Source organism: Muntiacus reevesi, chromosome 2 (genome assembly GCF_963930625.1).
Source record: "Muntiacus reevesi chromosome 2, mMunRee1.1, whole genome shotgun sequence".
In the NCBI taxonomy this organism is placed as follows: Eukaryota; Metazoa; Chordata; class Mammalia; order Artiodactyla; family Cervidae; genus Muntiacus; species Muntiacus reevesi.
Genome location: NC_089250.1, coordinates 270,197,581 through 270,224,196, shown reverse-complemented (window position 1 = coordinate 270,224,196; position 26,616 = coordinate 270,197,581). Strand labels below are relative to the sequence as shown.

Below are 26,616 nucleotides of genomic sequence, written 5' to 3'. Positions count from 1 at the left end.
TTTCTTTCCTTTAGGGTTGCCCTTGCAGTACCTAAGTTTTTAAGGTGATGAGGTGCCTTTTTAAAGTTTTGTTTTAGTTTTAATTATTCTAAACATAGATTCAAAAAGAACGTGTTGTGATTCATGTCAAAGTGTGTGTGCCTATATTTCCCTCAAGAGGATTAGAGTGATCTTCCGTCCATTTAATCTTCAAGCAATTTGGATTTTTTCTTCTGTTCCCAGTTAGGGAGAGAGTAAATTCCTTCCCTTTCCCCTTGTTTATGGAAGCTCCTCCCTGTCCTCCACCCTGACTGCTTACAGCTCACTGCCAGCATCAGTGCAGGAGCGTTCCGTGTCTCCCCGTCCTCTCTGCCATTTTGTTCGTAAACGTTAAGACATAGGCCATTCTGAGCTATGTGAGGTGATACGTTCTTGTAGTTTTGATTTTAATTTCTTTAATAACTAGTGATGTGAGCATCTTTTCCTGTGCTTTATAGCCACCTGGATGTCTGCTGGGGAGAAATATCCGTTTAGATCTTTGCCCTCTTCTGCTTTTTCTATTGAATAGCATGAGTTGTTTACATGTTCTGGGGATGAATTCTTTATTTTCACCTTGGTTGTAACATTTTTTTATCCTGAGGGTTATTTTGTTTTTCCTTTAGGGCTCCCCTCCTTTTGATCTCTGGTTCCTCTGCTTCTTCTAAATACAACGTGAACATCTGGAAGTTCTCGATTCATATACTGTTAAAGCCTCACTTGGAGAATTTTGAGCATTACTTTACTGGTCTGTGAAAGAAAGAGAAAGTGAAGTCGCTCAGTTGTGTCCAACTCTTTGGGACCCCGTGGACTGTAGCCTACCAGGCTCCTGCCCATGGAATTCTCCAGCAAGAATACTGGAGTGGGTTGCCATTTCCTCCTCCAGGGGATCTTCCCTACCCAGGGGTCGAACCCAGGTCTCCCGAATTGCGGGCAGACACTTTAACCTCTGAGCCACCAGGGAAGCCCAGTGTGCGATGAATGCAATTGTGCTGTAGTCTGAGCATTCTTTGGCATTGCCTTTCTTTCAGATTGGAATGAAAACTGACCTCTTCCAGTCCTGTGGCCACTGCTGAGTTTTCCAAATTTCCCTGCATATTGAGTGCAGGACTTTAACAGCATCATCTTTTAGGATTTGAAATAGCTCAGCTGGAATTCCATCACCTCCACTAGTTTGTTCATAGTGATGCTTCTTAAGGCCCACTTGACTTCGCGTTCCAGGACGTCTGGCTCTAGGTGAGTGATCACACCATCGTGGTTATCTTGGTCATTAAGATCTTTCTTGTACAGTTCTTCTGTGTATTCTTGCCACCTCCTCTTAATAGCTTCCGCATCTGTTAGATCCATACCATTTCTGTCCTTTATTGTGCCCATTTCTGCATGAAATATTCTTTTAGTATCTCTAATTGTCTTGAAGCGATTTCTAGTGTTTCCCATTCGATTGTTTTCCTTTTTTCTTTGCACTGATCACTGAGGAAGGCTTTCTTATCTCTCCTTGCTATTCCTTGGAACTCTGCATCCAAATGGGTATATCTTTCTGTTTCTTCTTTTACATTTTTGACTTGCAGTTTTGATTTACATTTCTATAATATTTCACACAGTTGATAACTTTTCAACAGTGTGAGTAAAACTGAGCTTTGGAGATCGGCCTCATGATCTTTTGCCCTGACTTGGCTCTTTTTCCCCGACGCACCTAGGACGTTTCTTCAGGCAGGAGTTTCTTCCTTACAGCCCCTGAGTCCTGGTGAACGCGAAGTGCGTTCAGCCCAGGATTTTCCGTTGCTGTACCAAAAGCGGCCACGAGGCGGCAGCATTTCCTCATGCGTCACAATTATCTATTCATTTATTACGGTTAACTTTTATTTTTTATTGAAGTAGAGTTGATTTCTGTTGTGTTTATTTTAGGTTGACAAGAACTTGATTCAGTTATACATAGAGGTACATCTTTTCAATTATTTTTTGGGGTCTTTTCCCATATAGGTTCTTTGAGTATATTCAGTAGACTTCCTGTGCTATTCAGTAGGTCCATTTTGATTATCTATCTGAAAATAAGTAGTGTATATCTGTAAACCCCAATCTCTTAATGTTTCTCTTCCCCAAACTTAAAAAAAAAATCGTAAACTCGTGTTTCTATATCTGTGATTCTGTCTCAGTTTATGAATTAGTTCACCTGAGGAATTTATAGATTCTCCGTGTATGTGATCCTTCGCTTTCCCTCTCTGACTGGCTTCACTCAGTTTGGTAAATCTCTCGGTCAATCCATGTTCCTAAAATGACTTGTTTTCATTAGTTTTGATGGTTGAGTTTTGCTGGGCCAGTTCCTCGTTATTTCTCTATTGATGGACAATTTCATTTATGTTCTGTCTTGGAGATTGTCAATAATGCTGCCCTGAAAATAGGGGTGCAACCATCATTTTCAGTTTTGATTTTCTCCCAATCTAAGACCGGGAGTGGGCTTGCCGGATCATGTGTTAAGTCTTCGTGTAGTGTTCTAAGGAATAGCCATACTGTTTTCGTTTGTGGCCGCACCCACTCATTTCCACCCCCGCCCACAGTGTAGGAAGAGTCCCTGTTTTCCTCGCCCTTCGCAGCTTTTCATCCTTGTAGATCTCTTAGAGGATGGCTCCTCTGAGGGGTGTGAGTGACACCTGGTTGCAGTTTGATTGGCATTTCTGTAAGAGTGGTCCTGAGCATCTTTTCATGTGCTTTATGGACATCTGGGTGCCTTCTTTGGAGAAATGTCCATTTAGATTTTTGCCAGTTTTTCCACTGGGTTGATTGTTTTTTTTGATCATGAGTTGTGGGGTCTCCGTTGTGGTTCAGCTGGTAAAGAATCCACCTGCAACGCAGGAGACCTGGGTTTGATTCCCGGGTTGGGAAAATCCCCTGGAGAAGGGAAAGGCTACCCACTCCAGTATTGCGGCCTGGAGAATTCCATGGGTTGTATCGTCCATGGGGTCTCAGAGTCGGACTTGACTGAGCGACTTTCACTTTTCCCTTTCACTGTGTGAGCACTTTGCATCTTTGGCGATGAATTAATTCCTTGTTTTTCACTTCGGTTGCAAACATTTATTTCCCCTTCTGAGGGCTTTTTCCTTCCTTACGGTTGCCTTTCGTGTGCAAAACCTCTTCAGGTTAATGAGGTGCCTTTTTTAAAGTTTAGTTTTATTTTGAATTATTCTGACCATATACCAAAAAAAAAAAAAAAAACCTTGCTGTGGTTTATGTAAAGTGTGCGCTGCCTATATTTTCCTCTAGAGGTTTAGCGTAATTGTCCCTCCAGGTATCTCTTTAATCGGTTTGGAATTTGTCTGTAAGCGGTTAGCGAGATATGTAAATTCTTTCACTATCCCCTTGTGTAAGGAACCTCCACCCCGTCCTCTATCGTGGCTGTTAACAACTTGCAGTCCCAGCATCAGTGTAGCAGGGCTCCCTTTTCTCCACAACTTCTCCAGCCTTTGTTTTTTCTAAGACTTTTTGACAGAGTCCATTCTAACCAGTACAAACTCATACCTCATTGTAGTTTTGATTTACATTTCTGTAACATTTCACAAAGTTGAAAGTTTCTCGTGAGATATTTTTAATAACGGTGTGAGTAAAACGAGCTTCGGAGGTCGGCCTCGTGATCTTTTGCCCTGGTGTGAAACTTTCCCCAGACGCACCTAGGACATTTCTTCCTTAGAGCCTCAGTCCTGGTGAATAGGAAGTGCCCGCAGCCCAGGAGTCTCCGTTGTTGTACCAAAAGTGGCCACAAGGCGGCAGCATTTACTTACGCGTCACATTTATTTATTTCAGTTTGTTTATTTACTGCTGTTAACTTTTATTTTCTATTGAAGTAGAGTTGATTTCTGCTGTGTTTGTTTTAGGCTGACAGGAACTTGATTCAGTTACGCATAGAGGTACATCTATCCTGTTCTTTCTCGGAGTATTTTCCCATATAGTTTTCTTCACTGTTTTGTGCTTTCTCGTGGTATTCAGCAGGTTCATTTGGATGATCTATCTGACAGTAAGTGGTATCTGTTAATCCCAGTCTCTTATTGTCTCGCTTCCCCAACCTTTTTTTTTAAAAAAATCATAAACTTATGTCTCTACCACTGTGAGTCTGTTTCAGTTTATGAATTAGTTCATTTGAGGAATTTATCGATTCCCCATGTGTGTGATAGTTTGCTTTCCCTCTCAGACTGGCTTCATTCAGGATTATAAACTCTCAGTCCATCCATGCTGCTGAAAATGGCGTTTTCTCATTTGTTCCGATGGCTGAGTGTATTCCAGTGTTTAGATAGAGTTCCTCTTTATATCTCTATTGATGGATCCTTTGGTTGATGCTCTGTCTTGGAGATTGTCAGTGGTGCTGCCCTGAAAATAGGGGTGCAACTATCATTTTCAGTTATGATTTTCTCTGGAAATAAAGCAAGGGGTGGCCTTGCCAGATCAGGTACTAAGTTTATGTTTAGTGTTTTAAGGAATGTCCATACTGTTTTTCTTGGTGCCGCCGCCACCCATTTCCCTCCCCGCCCACAGTGCAGGAGGAGTCCCTGTTCCCCTCGCCCTCCGCAGCATTTAACCTGTAGGTCTTTGGGGGGAATGGCTGTCTGAGGGGGTGAGCTGATACCTCGTTGAGTTTCAGTTGCCATTCCTATAAGAGTGGTCCTGAGCATCTTTCCATGCGCTCTATTGCCATCTGGATGCCTTCTTTGGAAAAACGTCAGTTTAGATCTCTGCCTGTTTTCCTGCTGGGTTGATTGTTTGTTTGTTTGCTTGTTTGTTTTTATCTTGAGCTGTGTCAGCAGTTTGCATCTTTGGAGATGAATTCCTTGTTTTTCACTTCGGTTGCAAACATTTACTTTCCCATTCTGAGGGTTGTCTTTTTCTTTCCTCTAGGATTGCCCTTCCTGTGCAAAACCTTTTTAGGTTAATGAGGTGCCTTTTTTTAGTTTAGTTTTATTTTGAATAATTCTGAGTGTAGATCCAAAAAGAACTTGCTGTGATTTATGTCAAAGTGTGTTCTGCATATATTTTCCTCAAGAGATTTAGAGGAATCGTCCCTACATAAAACTCTTGAATCGCTTTGAAGTTCCTTCATCTGTAAGCGGTTAGGGAGAGGTGTAAATTCCTTCAGTTTTCACAAGTTGAAGGAACCTCCACCCCGTCCTCGATCGTGGCTGTTAACAACTTCCAGTCCCAGCCTCAGCGTAGGAGGCCCCCCTTTTCTCCACAACCTCTCCAGCCGTTATCGTTTTGAAGGCTTTTTGACAAAGGCCGTTCTGACCGTTATGAGCTGATATCTCCTTGTATTTTTTTAAATTTACATTTCTGTAATATTTCACGAAGCTGAAAGCTTTTCATGCGATATTTTTAAAAACAATGTGAGTAAAGCTGATCTTTTGAGGTCGGCCTGTGATCACTGGCCCTGTTCTGAATTTTCCCCCCAACCCAGCGAGGACATCAGTTGGGGAGAGGCGTCTCCTCCTGCAGCCCTCGGTCCTGTGAGTGTTAAGCGCCGCCTGCAGTTTCCCCGCTGTTGTTACCAAAGGCGGCCACGAGGCGGCAGCACACCTTCATGTCCCGCGGCTTTGTTTTGTTGGCTAAATTAGTATTTATTTTCTCTTGGAGTAGAGTTGATTTCCGTTGTTGTGTTTGTTTCGGGTTTGCAGGAACTTGATTCAGTTACACAGAGAACTGTACCTGCTCTTTTTCTGGTTTGTCCCAGGTCGTTTCTTTCAGGGTGTTCGGTAGACATCTCTGTGTTATTCAGGAGGTCCTTTTGAATTATCTATCTGATAATAAGTTGTAAGTATGTGTTAATCCCAACCTCTTAATGTCTCCCTCCTGTACCTGCTTTTCTAAATAATCATAAGTTGGTTTTCTAAGTCTGCGAGTCTGTTTCTCTTTATAAATTCTTTCATCCGTATGAATTTATAGATTCCACCTGTAAGTGATACATTTCTTTCCCTTCCTGACTGACTTCACCCAGTATGACAAATCTCGGTCCATCCATGCTGCCGACAGTGATATTTTTCGCTGTTTCTGACAGCTGAGTGACGCCCGCGTGCAGACGGGTCCGTGGCTTCACTTCTCTATTGATGGACATTTCGGCGACGCTCTTCACTGTGCTGGGCTCAGTCGCTCAGTCGTGTCTGACTCTCTGCGACCCCATGGCCTGTAGCCCGCCAGGCTCGGCTGTTTTGGGGGATTCTCCAGGCAAGAATACCGGAGGGGGTTCCCACGCCCTCCTCCAGGGGATCTCCCCAACCCAGGGCTCGAATCCAGGTCTCCCTCATTGCAGGCAGATTCTTTACCAGCTGAGCCACTGGGGACGCTCTCTATTAAATATTGTCAATATTGCTGCCTTGAAAATAGGGTTGCAAGTATCATTTTAAAGTGTGGTTTTCTCCGGACCTAAGGCAATGGGTGGGTTTGCCCGATCATGCAGTAACTATGTTTAGTGTGTTTCAGCCATCTTCATACTGCTTTCTTTCATTGCCACCCCCACCCATTTACATCCCCGCCCACAGTGTAGGAAGAGTTCCTGTTTGCCTCAACTTCCGCATCATTTAATCTTTGTAGATCTTTTGGAAGATGGCCATTCTGAGGGTTGTGCGATGATGCCACGTTGCAGTTTTGATGAGCGTTTCTCTAACTGATGCTGAGCATCTTTCATATACTCTATGGCCATCTGGATGCCATCTGAAAACAAAGGTCTGTTTAGATCTTTGGCCTGTTTTTCTATTGATTGTTTTTTGATATTGAGCTGAATGAACTGTTTGCATGTTTTTGGAGATGAAGACCTTGTTTTTACGGAGAAGGAAATGGCAACCCACTCCAGTATTCTACCCCCAGGGTAGAAGGATTCCTTTTCCCCGGGCCCTGGGTAGAGTTTAATCTTTGTAGATCTTTTGGAGGATAGCCACTCTCAGTGATTTTAGCTGATACCTCATCATCGTTTTGATTTGCATTTCTCCAATCATTAGTGATATTGAGCATCTTTTCATGTGCCTTTTGGCCACCTGGATACATTCTTTGAAAAAAACATTTAGATCTTTGGTCCATTTAGATCTTTTAGATCTTTGGCCCATTTCTGTTGTTTTTGTGTTTTTTTTTTTTTTTTTTTTTTTTTCTTTTTTATTGAGCTGCATGTGGTGTTTGCTTGGTTTTGCAGATGAATTACTTGTTGATATATTTGCTTGCAAACTTTTTTCCACTCTGAGGGTTGTCATTTTCCTTCATTATGGTTTCCCTTGCTGTGCAAGTGCTTTTAAGATTAATGAAGTTCCTTGCTGAGTTTTTCTTATTTCTATTTTTCATTATCCTAAGAGGCGGATCCAGAGGGAATTTGCTGTGATTTATATCAAAGCCTGTTTTTCCTATGCTTTCCTCGAATGGCAGGAATTAATTGTCCCTTCAATTTGTTCTTTAATTAATTTGGAGTTTTTCTTTAAATGGTTAGGGAGTGTTGTAATTTCATTCTCTTTTTTTCTTGTTTAAGGACCCTCCTCCCTGTCGTCTGGTCTGGCTATTAACAAGTTACTTTGGCCTCTTGACCATCTGCCCTGTTTTGAATTCTTTTTCCAGGACCTACCCCAGGACATTTGTTGAAAATAGGTATTTTTTACTTAACATCCCTGAAGGACTGGTGAATATGAAGTGCCCATCAGTGCAGGTTTTTCAGTTGTTGTTACCAAAGCAGCCACAAGGCAGCAGCATTTTTCATCCTCCCCCCTTTTTGGTAATTTCTTTTTTTTTTCCCTAATAGAGTTGATTTCTGACGTGTTTGCTGTGGGTGTACAGAAACTTGATTCAGTTATAAATAGATGTACAGCTGCTCTTTTCTGGGATCTTTTCCCATGAAGGTTATCACAGCGTTCCTTCAACTTCCTGTGCTATTCAGGTGGTTCTTTTAGATTACCTGTTTGCTGTGTAATAATGTGTGCATGTGAGAGTTGGACTATAAAGAAAGCTGAGCGCCGAAGAATTGGTGCTTTTGAATTGTGGTGTTGGAGAAGACGCTTGAGGGTCCCTTGGACTGCAAGGAGATCCAACCAGTCCATGCTAAAGGAGATCAGTCCTGGGTGTTCATTAGAAGGACTGATGCTGAAGCTGAAACTCCAATACTTTGGCCACCTGATGTGAAGAGCTGACTCATTTGAAAAGACCCTGATGCTGGGAAAGATTGAAGGTGAAAGGTCATGCTGATCGCAGGCGAGAAGGCGCCAGCCAGAAAATGCTGACAGGGAAGCCCCTCGCTGAAAGGTCTCAGATAAGCCCCAGGGACAGACATCCACCAATCAACAGCCCGTTGCCAGGCAGACTGATGAACGCAAAGGCGCCAAGACTCCGGCCAATCAAAAAACCGACAGGACCTAAAAGTCCAGTCAGCATCCTGGTCCCACCACTTCCCTATCCAGCGGGGTATATAGGTGTCGCCACCTTTCCCCGCAGATTGCAGACCCCCGCTTTCCCTCTGCTCACGCCTGGGAGCTCTGCCCGGGAGCGATTGCCCAATAAAGCCTCTTAATACTCGGGCGCTCTCTTTGTCTTGCCGCGGCGTTCTTACAGAAGGCAGGAGGAAAACGGGACCCCAGAGGATAAGTTGGTTGGATGGCATCACTGACTCAATGGACATGGGTTTGAGTGAACTCCGGGAGTTGGTGATGGATAGGGAGGCCTGGCGTGCTGCAGTCCATGGGTTCACAAAGAGTCGGACATGACTGAGCGACTGAACCGAACCGAACTATACATTTTAATCCCTCTTAGTGTATTCCTCCTGCAACTTAAAAAAATAAAATAAATAAACCAACAATGAGCTGGTTTCTTAACTCTGGATCTGTTTCTACTTACAAATTATTTCATTTGTATGAGTTTCTGGCTTTCACCTGTAAGTAATATTTTAGCATGTTTGTCTTTGGTCTCATGCCTCAGTGTGATAATCTCTCGGTACATCCATGCTGCTGCCCCTGGTATTTTTATTTTCTGAGTGTATTCTACTGTATAGATGGGCCAGTTAGTCTTCATTTTTCTGTCAGTGGATATTTTGGCTAATGCTCTGACTTGGTTATTATGAACAGTGCTGCCCTGAAAATTGAAATGTACATATTCTTTTGAATTAGGATTATTTTCCAGATGAAAGCAAGGAGTGCTATTGATGAAAACTGTAATAACTCTCTATTTCGTGTTTTAAGGAACCTCCAAATATTTTCCTTTGTGGCTGCACCCACGCATTTACAGCCCTGCCCTCGGTGTAGGAGGGTTCCCTGTTCCCCTCGCCCTCCGCAGCACTTAAGCTTTGAAGATCTTTTGAGGCCGTTCTGAGCCGTGTGCGGTGATGGCTCATGGTAGTTTTCATTTGCATTTCTTTAATAATTACTGATGTTGAGTATCTTTCCATGGGCTTTTTACTTTCTACGGGGTAGTACAGTTAACCTCTGGGAAGTGGCTTCTTGAAAGTCAGCCCTGTTTTGAGTTCTGTTCGTGTGATTTACCCCGGAAGATTTCTTTAGGGCGGGTGTCATTTAGAGCCCCACAGGACTCAGTAAGAGCATCATCACCGGTTTTCAAGGTGCTGTTACAGGGAATGACCACAAGGTGGCAGCATTTCCCCGTGCTCGCTCTGGTTACCTGGGCAACCGGAGCCTTAGGGCAAGTCCCCTTTCTGGCTTGTCAATGAGAATGCATCCCGGGGATCTTCCCGACCCAGGGGTTGAACTCGCTTCTCTTCTGTCTCCTGCATTGGCTGGTGGATTCTTTACCGCTAGCGCCACCCGGGAAGCCCTAAGGCTTGTGTCTCCTTACTTATTCCCCCTTACCCTTCATCCCTAAGGCGATCCCAATGATTGCAACACCCCTCTGCAGAGCGAGCTGTCCTCTCAGTGGAGTGACCCTAAGGAAGGAGGCTGGAGGCGGGAACCCCGCCACCAGGAGACACGGGGCCCAGAGGACTTTGCAAAACTCTTCCAGCCCAGAGACCCCACCATCCTTTGGGGGGATTAGATTTAGTTCTGCTGCAGGAGGGTCCCCTGGATCTAGAGACTGTGGACTCATGCAGAGGGGAACAGGAAGCCCATGTTCATTGGGGTGGGGGGCTCATTGGCTGGCATATCCTCCCCAGCGCCCTCAGCCCCAGGACAGTCCCACCTGCGGACCCAGCCTGCTCAGGCAGGAGGGATGTGACCCAGCCCAGATCCCCAAGGCCTGAGGGGAACAGAGCCAGCAGTTCTTTTGTCTTTCTTTTTTTCCTGTTCTTTTTTATGTTTATTTTGAATTTGAGTATATAGATGACTTGCATTGTTGTGTGTTTTTTTTTTTAATGTGTAAAGCAACATTATTCATTTATATATAGATATGTATGTGTTCTTTATGGGTTCTTTTTCTCTTATAGGTTATTTATAGAGTCAAAGTAGGGTTCCTTGTGATCTACAGTGGGTCCTTATGCATTATTTGCAGTGTGTATATGTTATTCTCAACATATATTTCTCCCTGCACCCCGCCCTTCGTTTTTGGTAACCATAAGTTTCTTTACTAAATGTATGAAGCTGTTATTGTTTTGTGAAGAAGTTCATTTGTTTCCATGTTTGGATTCCACCTAGAAGTGATAACATGTGATACTTTGTCTCAATTACTTCACCTAGTGTGGCATCTCTAGTTCTTTCCTGTGGCTGGAAGTGTCATTCTTTCATCTTTTTTGGCTGGTAATGCCGCGGTATCTGAACCCCATCTTCTTTAACCATTCATCTGTCCTTCTACACTTAGGTTTCTTTTGTATCTTGGTGATTGTATCCAGTGATGCCATGATGGTTGGTGTGCAGTATCTTTTGAAAATTTGGTTTTCCCAGGATCCACGCCCAGGCGTGGGATGCTGGGTCACGTGGTACTTTGTTGTTGCGTGTCTGAAAGCCCCTTCAGAGCGGATGCACTGATTTACATTTCTACCCACAGGGAAGGAGGGTTCCCTTCTCTCCACACCCCCTCCAGCATTTATTGTCGAATTTTTGAGGTGGCCATGCTGACTGGTGAGAAGTGATACCTCACTGAACTTCTGATTTGCATTTCTCTAACAATTAGGGACGCTGAGCATCTTTTCACGTACTTTATGGTCACCTGGATGCCTTCTCTGGAGAAACGCCCATTTTGATCTTTGGCCCAGTTTTCTATTTTTTTTTTTTTTTAATTTGAGCTGCACGGACTGTTTGTATGTTTTGGAGATGAATTCCTTGTATCTCCATTTGCGAACACTTTTTTTTCCTCACCCATTCTGAGGGTTGTCTTTTTCTTTCATTTATGGTTTACATTGCTGCTCAAATGCTTTTAAGGCTAATGAGGTCCCATTTGCTTAGTTTATTTTATTATTCTAAACATGAATCCAAAAAGAACTGGCTGTGATTTATATCAAAGCATGTTCTGTATATTTTCCTCAAAAGCTTTATACTGTCCATCCCTCCCTTTAGATCTTTAATTGATTTGGCATAAGTTTTTCTGCATGGGGTTAAGCAGTGTAGTGATTTCATCGTCTTTTCACTTGTTTGAGGAACCTCCTCCTTGTCGTCCATACTGACGGTTAACAGCTTACCTTGCCAGCATCAGTGTAGGACGATTCCCGTTTCCCCACACCCTCTCCAGCATTTACTGTTTGCAGACTTTTTGCCAATGGCCATTCTGATCGGAGTGAGGTGATTCCTCATTGTAGTTTTGATTTGAATTTCTGTAAGTTTTAGTGATACTGAAATCTTTTCACGTGGTTATTTAGAAAGACTGTGAGTAAAACTTACCTCCCAAGGTTGGCTTCTTGACCAATTGCCAGGTTTTGAGTGCTTTTTCCAGGGTTTTCTAAGGTCGTTCGTTGACAACAGGTGTTTATTCCTGGCATCCCTGAAGGCCTGGTGAATGATACGTCTCCATCTTCACAGGTTTTAAGTTGTTGCTACACAGAGTGGCCACAAGGTGGCAACATTTCTTCATGCCCCACTCTTTTTATTATTTTGATCATTTAAATTTTTATATTCTATTGGAGTAGACGTGATTTCCGATGTTGTGCTTGTTTTCGCTTTTCAGGAACTTGAGTCAGTTATACATAGACATGTATCTATTAGACATGGTCCTTCTATTACATTGAGAAAAACTGTACTTTGTTTGGAAAAATACATGTTTTTAGAGGTTCTAAAATATGTCCTTGAGTTTGCTAATCAGAGACTGCCAGTGCAGCAAATAGTTCACAATTGCTTTCATCTTGGTTTTCACTAGGGGTTAATTTTTTAAAGGTTAAAATTTATGGACTCAAATCTAGTAAAGTGACAAGGAAAATGTTTGAGTGTGTACAGCAAGTCAGATATGTGCTGTCAGTGAGAGAAGAATATAAAGACTGGAAATATTTTTGTTGTAAAAAAGTAATGATAATTCTATTCTCTAGTCAGTCATTTATAAATGGGGAAAGTAGAACAAATTAATAAATTCTTGGCCTTGAGAGGCCTTTTGGGAATTTAGTCTCAGACTCCTGAGGAATTACAGCAGAGTCAGTATAGAAGAAGCTGTGTGGTCAGCACACCAGACTTAGTTTTAAAACAAGTTAGTCTTGGCCTAATTTAATGAAAATGGAGGCAATTTTAGAAAGAAAATATGTTTCACTAAATATTAAATTCTAGCTTTGTTAATTAAGGTCTATGTTTACTAAGAAGATCTTATGACACAGTGCCTTGCTTTTATGTAATAATGCTAATGAGAGTTAACTGAATTATTAAGGGGCTCTCTAAGTTCATCTCTAAAACTTACCTCAGTGATCAATCGTTGGATAAAAGTCGGAATCTCCATGATCTATAGCCAGGAGATTAACACCAGGCTACAGTTACTTAACAAACTAAGTCAGAGGACCTGGGACATATTGACTACACTTAAAACAGGTTCTCAAATTCTTACTTATGATCCTACTAATACTGCTAGCTGTATTATTTCCTTTTCTGCCTCCTTTCCACAGTTGTTTCCTGCATTATTGAATGTGTGACTGAGCGGCTGATAAAATGATGATATGAGATCAGTGAGGGTGATGGTGAAACTCTAGATGTGGGAAGAAGCAACAAGAGGGAACGTTTTCATGGACTGTAGAGGCGGGTGAGACAGGCGATCCAGGGTCTATTGGCTCCTGTTTCTTGGGTTAGTGGCCTGTCAGCAGAATCTTTGCCAGACCTAGGAATGAGCATTCCTAGCACCATGGGGCAAAATGGACGTGATATGCCCCAACCATGGTCAAATTTATGGCCACAAAGGGGCCATGCCGACTGAAAACGAGCACTTGCCGTCTGCCCCGGCTAGGATTAAATCAGGACTTGCTGCAGCGCCTGCCCTGGGGCAGATCAGGAGCGAGGCATCTGTGCTCTGGGAAAAGCTGGCAGAACAGGCCTTCAGATAGTTAGATACTCTCATGAGGGCAAAGATTTTCATGAGACCAGATTCTTGCCTCTTCTCATACCTAGAGGAGCACTAAAGTCAGTAACAGTGACAACTGCTCTGATTAATATGGGAATCAAAGGTTAGAACCTACTTAGATAAAACTAGACAACTGGCTACCAGGCTACAGGTCTCCTTGAAGTGCCAGGTCTAGACTGGGATTCCAGCTTATTCAACTGGGGAAAAATTGTGATTGATTTTTTATATGAATGTTCAGGTTTTCACTCCTCCAACTACTTGAAACTGAGTCTGTCACACCTACGTCAGTAACTCTGGGCTAAAACAAAGACATCAAAGCATGTGAGACCACCCCAAAAGGCTCCATTCCTTTGGAGAGGGTAGCACCAGTGTGACTCTATCTGAACCAGGATCAAAATTGCTAAAAAATGTAACCTGGTCTTTACTCCTGCTATAGCTCCTGCTCACAATAATTTGTGATAATTAATCACAGATCTTTGGCCCCTGGCTTTTTAAATCCACTTGTTATGTTTGTCTCTTCCAGATTACGATGGTTTCCCATCAAGATAATGGTTCTAGCTACTCCTCGGAACAGATCCTGTGGGATTAACAACAGAAGTCACCCTGGGGCCCCTGAATGAGACAGGGTGAGAGCTCCATGCCCCCAGCTAGGTAAGATCTACAAGCCCCATGCCAGCCTGAAGAAGCTACAGAAGACAGACCTTCGCCATTCAGCCTCACAATAAAAATTTTGGGGGTTCATGTCTCTCAGCAGGATTTGATGTAGGTGATAGAGGGGCCTGTGGGCTGGACAGCTGGTGTTTGTCAACTGGAGTGAAATGGAAGCTTTGTTTTCACTCACACACTCCAAGGACAAACCTAGTGGCAGAAGCTGAAGTCTGCTAGTGTGAAGAGATAAGGTGTCCACTTCTGAGGTCAAAGAAGACTGCCCTGTACAAGGGCAGGAAGGCGCCTTGATGGCCAAAAATGGAGGGGGCCCCATCCCATAATAAGTGTGGACATGCACCCACAGGCCTCTGTGGGGGGATCAGTCTTAGCAAATGTTGTGCCCACGTCTTGGGGAGGGTGCAGGGACCAGTCAGGTGTGAAAAAAGAGACAAGGTGATCGGCCAAAGGTAACCGAAGACCCAGAAGGACGGTCCTGAATGAGGGACTTACATCGCCTCCCCCTGGCTCCTCCTCAGGACACACACACACTTCTCTTGGTTCTGCATGTCTGCGCCACTCCTGTCTTAAACACCCTGTGTTTCTCTACACTCTCCCAGATGTTATGCTGTGTCAATAACAATGGACTTCTATACATATTTACACCTCTTGCCTCCTTAATATATTCTTGAGTTCAAACCAGGGAACGACCGAAGGTCACTTTGCTTCTACACTCCGGCCACCTTCGGTCTTGTGGGTGGCAGGCCTGCTTTTCATCCAGGGCACCCTGGTTCAACTCCGGGCAGGGAGCCGAGATCTCTCTCCAGGCCAGCTCACGGCGGTCTTCCCGAGATCACGATCGTACGTTTTCTGTCGCCACGGCTGAAAAAGGCGTTATTTCATCGCATGTTGTGGTAGAATAATATCGCCTTGTATGTCTGTACTGCATCTTTTCTCTCCGCCATCTCTCCTTCTAAACGTTGGTTGCTTCACCCTCTTGGTTATTGAACCTAGAGCCGCCGATATCACTGGGGTGTGGCTCTCTTCTAAAATATTAGTTTTTCTCCAGATCTCTCCCCAGGCATGGGAGCCCAATCAATGAAAATTCATACACATATATGATTTTTTAATTTATTTTTTATTGCTGGATAATAGCTTTGAAATTTTCTGTCAGTTTCTGACTAAGCTCATGCCAGCTCTAATTATAACTTATTTGAGGTTGAAGTGATTTATGATGTATGGGCCTCAGTGAGTAGCAAATTCAGGCCTTAGTGGGAACAGAGACAGGCCTTAGCATTGACCAGACTCGGTGTGAACTAGTGCCAGGCCTTAGTGTGGACCCGAGTCTGTACTGAGTGTGGAGCAGAGTCTGGCCTTAGCGTGGACCAGAGTCAGGTCTAGGTCTGGACCAGAGACAGACCTAAGTGGGTAACAGTCACGCATCAGGTAGACTGGATTCCACACTCAGAACTGACTCTTGTCCACACTCAGGCCTGACTGTGGTACTTACTTACCCGGACTCAGGTCCATCCTGAGACCTGATTCTGGCGCACGCCAAGGCCATACTCTGGGGCACACTAAGCCCTGACTCTGGGGCACGCTAAGGCCTGACTCTGGTACTCACGTAGACCTGACTGTGGTACTCATTTTGGCCTGACCCTGGTCCACTCCTATGCCTGTCTGTCATCCTCACTTAGGACAGACTCCGGTCCACACTAACTAAGGCCTGACTCTGGTCGTCATTAGGACTGACTTTGGTCCACACTCAGGCCTCACCCTGGTCCACACTCAGGCCCGGCTGTGGTTCTGGCTTAATCCTGACTCTGGTACAAGTTAGGCCTGACCCTGGTAAAAACAACTGTGAAAACCTGGGGACAGTTAACATCCACCAAGTCTGCGTGTGCGCTCAGTTGATTCAGTCGTGTCTGATTCTTTGTGACGCTGTAGACTGTGGCCCACCAGTCTCTGTCCGTTGGATTCTCCAGGTAACAATTCTGGAATGGGTTTCCATGCCCACCTCGAGGTATCTTCTTGACCCAGACATCCAACCAGTGATGTCTCCTGCGTTTTCTGCATCTCAGGCAGATTCTTTACTGCAGAGCCACCCGGGAAGGCCCTCACCAAGCTTGGGGACCGTCAAAAAACAAAGAAACAAAAAAAAAACCCTACTCCCAACAACTGTTCTCTGGAAGGTAGTGGACAAAGAGCCTAAGACCCAAATCACCAAGGCCCCACCTCGCACCCCCCTCCCTGGAGGCCCCACCGTGGCAGGACCCCACCCCACTGTGCTTCTCCATGGGAGGCCCTGCCCCCCCTCCTCCCCAGGGGTCCCACCCCACCCCTCACTGGTTTCAGAATCAGGTCCTCACTAAGCCAAGATTCCGGTTCTCATACGGCTCTACCCTGGTTCTCACAAGGCCCCACTGGTTCTCAGGCCCGACTCTGGTTCTAAAGCCTGCCGCCGGTCCTCACTGAGGCCTTTGCGCCCGTCAGCACTGTGCCTGCCGTGCCAGCACTCGGTGCTACTTCCTTGCCCTGGACGTCCTCCTGGGCTCCGCTTTGCCTTTGGCCTCTTACCTGGTTTCCTTTTCCACACCCACTCTTCCCTGGACCCTCCCCAGCACGCATGTACAGCCTTTTCCTCACGTTGATCCCCCACACAGGCCTGTGGTGCGTGTCCACACTTCCTGTGGGATGGGGCCACATGCTTCTCTCGGCCCCAAGTAGCCCTCCTGCCCGTGTGCCGAGAGGGAAGCTTTCCGTGTCCTCAGGACTGGGCATTTTATCTCTTTACCCCAGCAGGCCTCAGCTTCTGCCACTAGCTCTGTCCTTGGAGTGTCTGGGTGAGAGCAAAGCTTCAACTTTACTCCACTCGACAGACCAGTTTTCCAGCCTGGGGGCCCTCTGTCTTTTCCCTTAAATCCCTCTGAGAGACACGAACCAAAAAGATGTTTATTGGGAAGATGAAGGTGGAGGTCTCTCTTCTGTAGCTTCTTCAGGCTGGCATGGGACTGTAGACCCCACCTAGCTGGGGTCACAGAGCTCTCGCCCTGTCTCATTAAGGGACCCCAGGGTGACTTCTGTTGTTATTCCCACAGGATCTGTTCTGAAAATTGGCTGGAATCTCTGCATCACCACTATCTTGATGTGAAACTGTAGTAATCTGAAAGAGACGAATTTAGCAAGGAGATTTAGAAAGGCAGGGGCCAAAGATCAGTAAAAGAATTACTGTGACCAGGGGCCCAAGCAGGAGTAAGAGCCAAGTTATGTTTTTTAGCAATTTTGATCTAGATAGAGTCAGCACTTGTGCTACCCTCTCCAAGGGAATGTAGCCTTCTGCTGTGGTCTCACATGCTTTGATGTCGTTTGTATTAGCCCAGAGTGACTACGGGAGGTGTGACAGACTCAGTCGAAGTAGTTGGAGGAGTGAAAACTTGAACATTAATAAGCAAAGTAGATCTCTCATTTTTTTTTTTTCCAGGAGAGTAAGCTTGAATTCCAGTCTAGATCTAGTACTTAAAGGAGACCTTTAGTCTGGTAGCCAGTTGTTTAGATTTATCTAAATAGAGTTTAACCTCTGATGTGGTATTATTAGAACACAAAAAAATCACAAAACCCAGAGCAGTTGTCAGAGTTACTGATTTTAGTGCTTCTCTAGGCATGAGAAGAGGCAGGAATCTGGGCTCATGAAAATCTTTACCTGAAAACATCTGACTGTCTGCAGGCCTGTTCTGCCAGTTTCCCCAGAGCACAGAGGCCGCGCTCCTGATCTCCCCCCTCAGCGCCTTTCAGGGGGTGCTGAAGGCCAACAGTGGCGGTGGCTCCTGATTTAATCTTCACAGGAGCAGACAGCAGGAGCCAGCTTCCTGTCAGCATGGCCCCTTCATGGCCGTAAGTCTGACCACGGTTTTGGTGGCATTTCACATCCGGTTTGAGCCATGGTGCTAGGAATGTTCGTTCCCAGGTCTGGCAGAGATTCCGCTGACGGGGCGCGCAGTGCAACGTCACTGGACGAGGCCATAACGCAGTAACCAGGAGCCGCTAGACCACCTATGTGGACAGCAAGATGGCTGTCTGAGGAGGCCTTACAAATAGCTGAGAAAAGTAGAGAAGCGAAAGGCAAAGGAGGAAAGGAAGGATATACGCATTTGAATGCAGAGGTCCAAAGAAGAGCAAGGAGAGATAAGAAAGCCTTCCTGAGTGATCAATGTGAAAAAACAGAAGAAAACAATAGAATGGGAAAGACTAGAGATCTCGTCACAAAAATCAGAGATACCAAGGGAACATTTCATGCAAAGATGGGCTCAATAAAGGATAGAAATGGTATGGACCTAACAGAAGCAGAAGACATTAAGAAGAGGTGGCAAGAATACCCAGAAGAACTGTACAAAAAAGGTCTTAATGACCCAGATAACCACAATGGTGTCACTCACCTAGAGCCAGACATCCTGGAGTGTGAAGTCAACTGGGCCTTAGAAAGAATTACTACCAACAAGGCTAGTGGAGGTGATGGAATTCCAGCTGAGCTATTTTAAATCCTAAAAGATGATGCTGTGAAAGTGCTTCACTAGGTATGCCAGCAAATTTGGAAAACTCAGCAGTGGCCACAGGACTGGAAAAGGTCAGTTTTCATTCCAGTCCCAAAGAAGGGCAATGCCAAAGAATGTTCAAACTACTGCACAATAGCACTCATTTCACATGCTACCAAGGTAATGCTGAAAATCCTTCAAGCCAGCCTTCAACTGTACGTGAACTGAGAACTTCCAGATGTACAAGCCAGATTTGGAAAATGCAGATTAAATTGCCAACATTCATTGGATCATAGAGAAAGGGAATTCCAGAAAAACATCCACTTCTGCTTTATTGACTACACTAAAGCATTTGACTGTGTGGATCACAACAAACTGTGGAACATTCTTAAACAGATGAGAATATCAGATCACCTTAGCTGCCCCCTGAGAAACCTGTATGCAGGTCAAGAAGCAACAGTTAGAACCGGACATGGAACAACAGACTGGTTCCAGATTGGGAAAGGAGAATATCAAGGCTGTATATCATCACCCTGCTTATTTAATGCATATGCAGTGTACATTCTGGAGAGAAACTCTAGTAATGTAATAAGTGATGAAAGAGGTTCATCCCAAATGTAGTTTAGAAAACAGGAGAGGGTTTATACAAGAAAGACAAGTGAATGATGTTTAAAAAAAAAAGTACCAAAGTATTTAATCAAATCTAAATAAATATCAAAGAATGTATTGGAATTAATTCCATGTATCAAAGTAAGACAAAGGATTGTTCTAAATTTTCAATAGTTATATCACTTGCTTATTAAGGATAAGACAATGACAGTTCACTGGAATCTTGATGTATCTTTATCATATCAACCAAAGTCATGAATATTAGTTGACATGTTTCTGATAATGACATCTCTGATAACCCTAGAAAAGTATGTGAAAGGCTTCCCAGAAGAGTCATGTAGCTAGTTACACCTTGTATATTAAATGATTAGCCTCTATTTTGTAACCACAGAAGTCACGATGCTCAGCTCATTGTATCAGAGAAATGAATATTGTTGTCTATGTTTGTAAATCTGTATTTTAATTAAGGTCACACAGTGGATTGTAAAAGGTTTTATTATGACTATGTGTGATATCCTCATATGTTAATTAATAAAATTGAATGGTTTTTGGTGATAAAGTTGATTTGTAATGAATGAAGTGTTAACCCACCACCAACATTAAACTCTCCCACCTTCCTTAAGGTTACGGGGGAGAGATTGTGACAATAAACTATTAGGTAGCACAGAGGATAGCATCTGTAACAGTTAGTTACCTCACTACCCTTAACCCTCAAATAATGTGATAATATATTTTCCATCATTTCTGCATGTACCTTCCCCTGCGCCCCATAACTGCTGGGGCATGGTGACGGCTCTAATAAGAAGGATCCTACAGAGTGCTGCTGAGAGCTCCCCTGAACTGCTCCATGCTGTTGCTGCCTCAGCGTCTCTCTGGGGAGCAGGCAGCCTGCAGGTCCTTGAACTCACACCAGCCAGTCCTGTGAGCACCTGCACTAGATGACCCCCTTCCTTGAGACCAGCAGTCTTGCTGAACCCCCGGGTCTACTTCACAGGACCCCCTTCAGTGACACCCTCAGAGCTCACCAGAATCCTGCTCCTCTGGTTTGAATGGACCCATCCACACTCAGCCTGGGGAGCCCACAGCACTTCACCCAGGGTCACTTAGAAAGGCCTGAACCCCAAGAATTGCAGCTTTCTCTGCCTGGTTCTAGCCTGACCTCCCTCAGAAATTCCCACCCTAAACCCTCCCCTCCTGAGAGGTCTCGGCTGTGCTGAGTGTGAGGGCTGAAGCTCAGGGCTGCTGAGTGTGGGTCTTGGGGGAGAAGCATCAGAACAAACAGGGAACTTGCTGAAGACTCATTTCACGGCCCCACCTCAGACCTGCAGATTCATAACTTCTTAGAGTGGGGACCAGACCTCGAGGGGTTCAATTCACTGAAATGGTTCAGGAAGAATCTGAACCATTGGCCAAGTGGTTTCCATCTGTTTCCCATCAGGGTCACGGGACCGGTGTTAGGAAATGACCTCCCCGGCGCCCTCCCGTCAGAGTTCTCTCTTGGCCCTGTGGGAGCCCCAGTGTGGTGTGTAGGAAGTGCTCCAGGGGATTCTAAGGGGGGGCCCGTGTTAAGGACACGGCTCCTGGTCCATTTGTGAGAGCTGAGGCCCAGCGTCAGTCCGCGGAGAGGCAGCAAGTTCTGCTCTGCGTGGGCTTTAAAGGGGCAAGTCAGTGCAGCCCACACACCCGTGTGAGCACAATTTGGGGGAATTTATAAGAAGAAAGAAGAGTAGACGACAACAACAACAACAATTTGATAGATTGGTCTCCACGGAGGAGCTGATTGTCCTGAATCTCGCCTGAGACGAAGGACAGGAGAGGTCGGCCTTTCTCGCTTTTCAAGGTCCTTCTGCCTGTGGGGGTGTTGGGAGCAGGCGAAGGAGCTGTGCTGGCACCTCTGGAGGTGTAATCTCACGATGCTGAGGTGATTCCTCCACAGTCGTGATGCGAAAACGACCCAGGGCAGGAGGAAGAAGAGGAGGAAATGGCAGCTTCTCAGGGGAATGTCCTGATTCAGGTGAGAGGCTGTGTCTGCTTTTTCCTCCTTAAATGCCCTGGGTTGAAAACATATACATCTTTAATTCTCTTTTTCTGATATTCTTGCCTGGCGAGGTGGTTTTCAACTATTAAATCCTATTTTTTCTTTTATTTTATGAGTCACAATCTGGATCTTCTCTGTGCATGGGCCTCTTCTCCTTTCTGCCTCCAGGCTCCCTACAGGGCATGAAGCATTCCCAGGGGGAATGAACAGCTTTCAGTTTTTCAAAATATTCCCTTTTGGAAAGATCAACAAGGGAACGCTTTGATATGCAGAATTCCCCTTGGGATGGGGTGGGGTCGCAAAGAGTCAGACACGACTGAGCGACTGTTCAGTTCAGTGTAGTCACTCAGTCGTGTCCAACTCTTTGCGACCCCGTGAATCACAGCACGCCAGGCCTCCCTGTCCATGACCAACTCTCGGAGTTTAGTCTAACTCATGCCCATCTAGTCGGTGACGCCATCCAGCCATCTCATCCTCTGTCATCCCCTTCTCCTCCTGCCCCCAATCTCTCCCAGCATCAGGGTCTTTTCCAATGAGTCAACTCTTCTCATGAGGTGGCCAAAGTATTGGAGTTTCAGCTTCAGCATCAGTCCTTCCAATGAACACCCAGGACTGATCTCCTTCAGGAGGGACTGGTCGGATCTCCTTGCAGTCCAAGGGACTCTCAAGAGTCTTCTCCAATATCCTAGTTCAAAAGCATCAATTTTTGGGCGCTCAGCTTTCCTCACAGTCTAGAATTCCTTAGAGACTTTTGAAAAAAATCTGACTATTCTCTACATTGGTAAGAAAGGTCTATTGTTTAAATGTGCTATTAGGGGAGAACAGGGGAGATATTTTTGGAGTAAAAATGCATAAAACTGACATTTTCTCAAGATACACTGAGATTTCCTTAATTTTGCCGAAAGTACCTGAGCAGAGACCATGTGTCTTCTCGAGTGTTTCTCTCACCTGACACCAGTTTATCCCATTACACCTGATGGTCACTGATTTGGGTGTCTTCTGCTAGGTTCTCACACCATGAAGTTCCATTTTTTTCTGTTTATCTTTAATAAAATCTTGGAAAGACGTAGTGAGGGGGGTGCAAAATCCAACACAGTTAAGGTGGAAACTCCACTGCCTCCTAGTGTCTCTCTGCTGCTCGTTGGCTCTGAAATATGAGCACTCAGCTGTGTTCAGGAGAGATACCAAGTTTTGTAAGGAGAGGCTTTCATTAGTCAAGTCAGACACTTTCCCTTATGGGTTATTACAAATGTTGAGAATAGTTCCCTGGGCTATGCAGCAGATCCTTCTTGGTTGTTTTTGTACATATTAGAGTATATATGTTAAACACAAAGTCCTAATTGTGTTCATTTTTCTTTCTTTTTTTTTGGTGTGTGTATTCATTTTTATAACGGGCAGGTCCCCTTTGGAGTAAAGGAAGAATCCCAGCGCTAGGTGTGAATGAATGAAGCAGATGACACAGGTGAGGGATCCAAAGACCACAGAGGAAGCCAGACTTGTTCAGGTGGTCTGGGGGGGCCTGCTTCACTAGAGTGAGAAGCCTGGGTTTATTTCTGTCAAAGAGGGACATGACCTTCCCCGTTCTCCTGCTCTTAAACCTCCGTGTGTTGTTCTTCAGCTCCAGTGGTTTTCCCCTCACTTTCACTGAGAGCCAAAACCTTCCTCCTGGTCTCTGGGGACCTGCATACTCTCACTGCTTTGGGGGACCTAGGAAAGGCTGCTCACAGTTCTGACAAAGTCTGCCTTAAAGCCTTTCCAAATTCCTGACTCTGCCTCAAGTCAGAAACGTGTGAGGAGAGTTGTGGAGATGCTGGGATTAGTTGACAAAATTCCAGAAATACTGGGAACAGATATATGCTTCCTGTTTTCCAGTTTCCAATGGAAACTTCAAACATGGCTCTCCGAAGTTCAGACTCAGTCCCTGAGATCATAAAATGTAATCCCCAATTTCTACCTCCCAATTTTTACTTTCTATGAGCAAATTTTAGACATTTTAAGTGGATTTACCCCAGCTCATCAATGCTAAAACCATGTAATATATCTATTAACTCACAGAAATATTTTTTACTGTTCTTTTATTTTGTACTGGAGTATAACCGATGAACAATGTTGTGGGCAGCAGAGTGACTCAGCCATCCATGTACATGTGTCCTTTCTCCCCCAGATTCCCCTCCTATCCAGGCTGCCACATGACATTGAGCAGATTTCCCTCTGCAGTACAGTAGGAACTTGTTGGCTATCCATTTTATATAGAAGTGTGTACATGGTGATCCCTTATGGAGAACTGATATTTATTTTTCTTGAAAGGTTGCTGAAATTTTCCAGTTAATTCATCAACTCCAGGGATTTTTTAAATTACTTTTTTACTCTTTACTAATAGTTTTAATTGTGCTATAAGTTTTTAATTCACTCATGCTAACATCTAAGGTGTTCTGTGTTTCTAAGAATTAAATCTTTCTTTGAGGTATTCGCCTCTTTGGTATAGTATCATTCATCCTAACCTGATAGAATGAGTTTTTGTTCTATGTAACATGTACAGGGCTGTTGTTTTTACTTCTGATTTTACTTGCATCTCACCTCTTATTAATCTAGCTAAGGGTTTGTCAGTATTGCATACAACTGTAAAGCATATTCACTCCAAGTACTAAGTGGGATCTCGGTTATTTGTTATCTTCCAGTGATATCTTCTCATGACACCCAGGGTTTGTTCCCAAAGAAGCCGTGCATAGGAGATTCATGTGTGAGGTGCTGGGAAGTTCTGAGAGCTCTCAGCTTGGAAATCTGTACTTAATGAAAGACTGGGAAAGTAAGGGGGCCTGTGAAGGGCAAAAAGATGTTGTTTTAGATGTAACCAAATTGGGACAATTATCCATGATGAAAACATGATTGCCAAAAGAAATTGAGGATATGTGTCAAATTGGGAAAAATCCCATTTCAAGTCAATAAGTTCGGCAGAAAAATATGTTTTTGTAAGCAAGGACACATATGATTTAAAAAAAAATACATATTCTCTGATGTGAAATTTTGAAAACATGGAAAGTCACCTAGTCTATGCTACAAATAATCACTCAAGCCAGTATGAACATAGGTTTGAATTAAACAGTCAGTCATACATGTCTGAAAGCCAGAGATTTGAAAATGAAGGAAGAAAATCTCACTATGATCAAGTTGAGAGATCCTTTAATGAGGGCTCATTACTTTTCCACCAACAAACATTTTCTCCCTATTCCAATATCTGTAATGTCGATAATAATGAGAGAATCTTTATCTGGCCACCGTCATTCAACGGGTATCATAGTACAGATAATGCGGAACAACCTTCCATGTGTAATCCAGTGAGTGAGGCCTTAAGCGAGAACTCCATCTTCAGTTATTACAACAGTATTTATGATGGAGCCAGAATCTACCCATGCCTTGAACCAGGGAATCACTTTGACCAAGACTCAGGTCTCATGAATCACCAGAGAACTCAGTGTTCAGAGAACCATGATGAAAGGGATGAATGTAGAAATGTCTTTTATCAAAGCCCAAATCTTATTACAGATAGGAATATCCACACTGAAGAAAACAATTACCAATTTAGTGAATGTGTTCAAGTTTCTAACCAGTCATCACAACTTACTCAACATCCGAGTATTCATGCTAAGGGGGAACATGGCAAGTGGAATAAATGTGGGAAAGTCTTTCCTCAATTATCAGATCTAAACGGACACAGGAAAACCCATACTGGAGGGAAACCTAACCAATGCACAGAATGTGGCAAAACCTTTAGCAAGCCCTCAAACCTTACTCGACATCTCAGAACTCATACAGCAGAGAAGACTTACAAATGTACAGAATGTGGCAAAGCCTTTACTCGGAATTCAAACCTTAATCAACATAGGCGAATCCATACTGAGGAAAAGTCATATAAATGTCAGAATTGTGGGAAAGCCTTTAACCAAAGTACGGCACTTATTCAACATCAGCGAATCCATACTGGGGAGAAGCCATATAAATGTCAGAATTGTGGGAAAGCTTTTAATCAAAGTACGACACTTACTCGACATCCATATTGGGGAGAAACCATACAAGTGTAAAGAATGTGGCAAAGCTTTTATCAGTTCCTCAAATCTTAATCGACATCAAAGAATTCATACTGGGGAGAAGCCTTATAAATGTACAGAATGTAACAAAGCCTTTAATCAGCGCTCAAACCTTATCCATCATCAGAGAATTCATACTGGGAAGAAATTATACAAATGTACAGAATGTGGCAAAGCCTTTATCAGGCGTTCACATGTTATTCAACATCAGCGAACTCATACAGGTGAGAAACCTTATAAATGTACACAATGTGGCAAAGTCTTTAATCACAACTCAACACTTACTCAACATCAGCGAATTCATACAGGAGAGAAGCCTTATAAATATACAGAATGTGGCAAAGCCTTTAATCAGAGTTCAAACCTTAATAAACATAGGCGAATTCATACAGGAGAGAAACCTTATAAATGTACAGAATGTGGCAAAGCCTTTAATCAGAGTTCAAACCTTAATAAACATAGGCGAATTCATACTGGGGAGAAACCATACAAATGTAAAGAATGAGGCAAAGCTTTTAACTGACACTCAAACCTTACTAGTCATAACATAATTCATACTGCCAAGTAGTCTTACAAATATAAATAATGTGACAGAGCCTTGAAGTGAACCGTCACCTCATTCAGCATCAGAGAGCGTGTGCTGGAGACAGACCCTACAAATGTAATAAGTGAGGAAACAGGTTTGTCCTAAGCATACACATCAGAAAATGCCGGAGGGTTCATCTTGGGAAGAACGTTTAATGCTGTGAGAAATGTACAAAACGAATTTAAAAACTCAGGTCTAAATAAATATCAGAGAATTCATCAAAGATAGCATTCAGTCAATAACCCTTTTCTGGTATTACTTTAAATCAGGATATTATAGAAAATAATCCATAGTTAAAACACTTAGAAAACTTATTTGTTACTTGGACCATAGGATCAAGGTGAGAGATGTTGGACAATATAATTATTACCATTGTATGCTTGTTCATATTGACATTATGTGAAAATAAAATTTAATATAACTCAACTTTAAAATTACTACAGGCTAGACCTTTGTTTCTAGTGTGTATGTGAACTCACATGCTTTTTTAAAAACTAATATTCTTGATCTTTGCTGTCTCAAAGTTAAACAAGACCCTTCTATATTAGGTGGAAACAATTTTTATCTACTTTTCTATGGACTATTAAGGATCTTGTAATGTGAAATGTATAGTGGAAGTCTAAATGAAGGTGATGATTGTCATTGTTTAAAACATCCCTCTATGTCACCATTAGGTAAATGTTCAGAGAATAATTCTTT

The 26,616-nt window shown here is 43.7% G+C and overlaps 1 protein-coding gene across 1 annotated transcript in view; it reads left to right on the top strand.

The window, feature by feature from the left end:
• LOC136157569 (zinc finger protein 420-like) overlaps window positions 1–25,836 on the top strand; it is a 45,186-nt gene extending 19,350 nt beyond the window's left edge. The window contains exons 6-7 of the mRNA XM_065919414.1: window positions 24,988–25,321; window positions 25,377–25,836. Of these exons, the coding sequence (XP_065775486.1) occupies window positions 24,988–25,321; window positions 25,377–25,836 (794 nt within the window). The remainder of the gene's footprint in view (window positions 1–24,987; window positions 25,322–25,376) is intronic.
• Window positions 25,837–26,616: the final 780 nt, after the last annotated feature.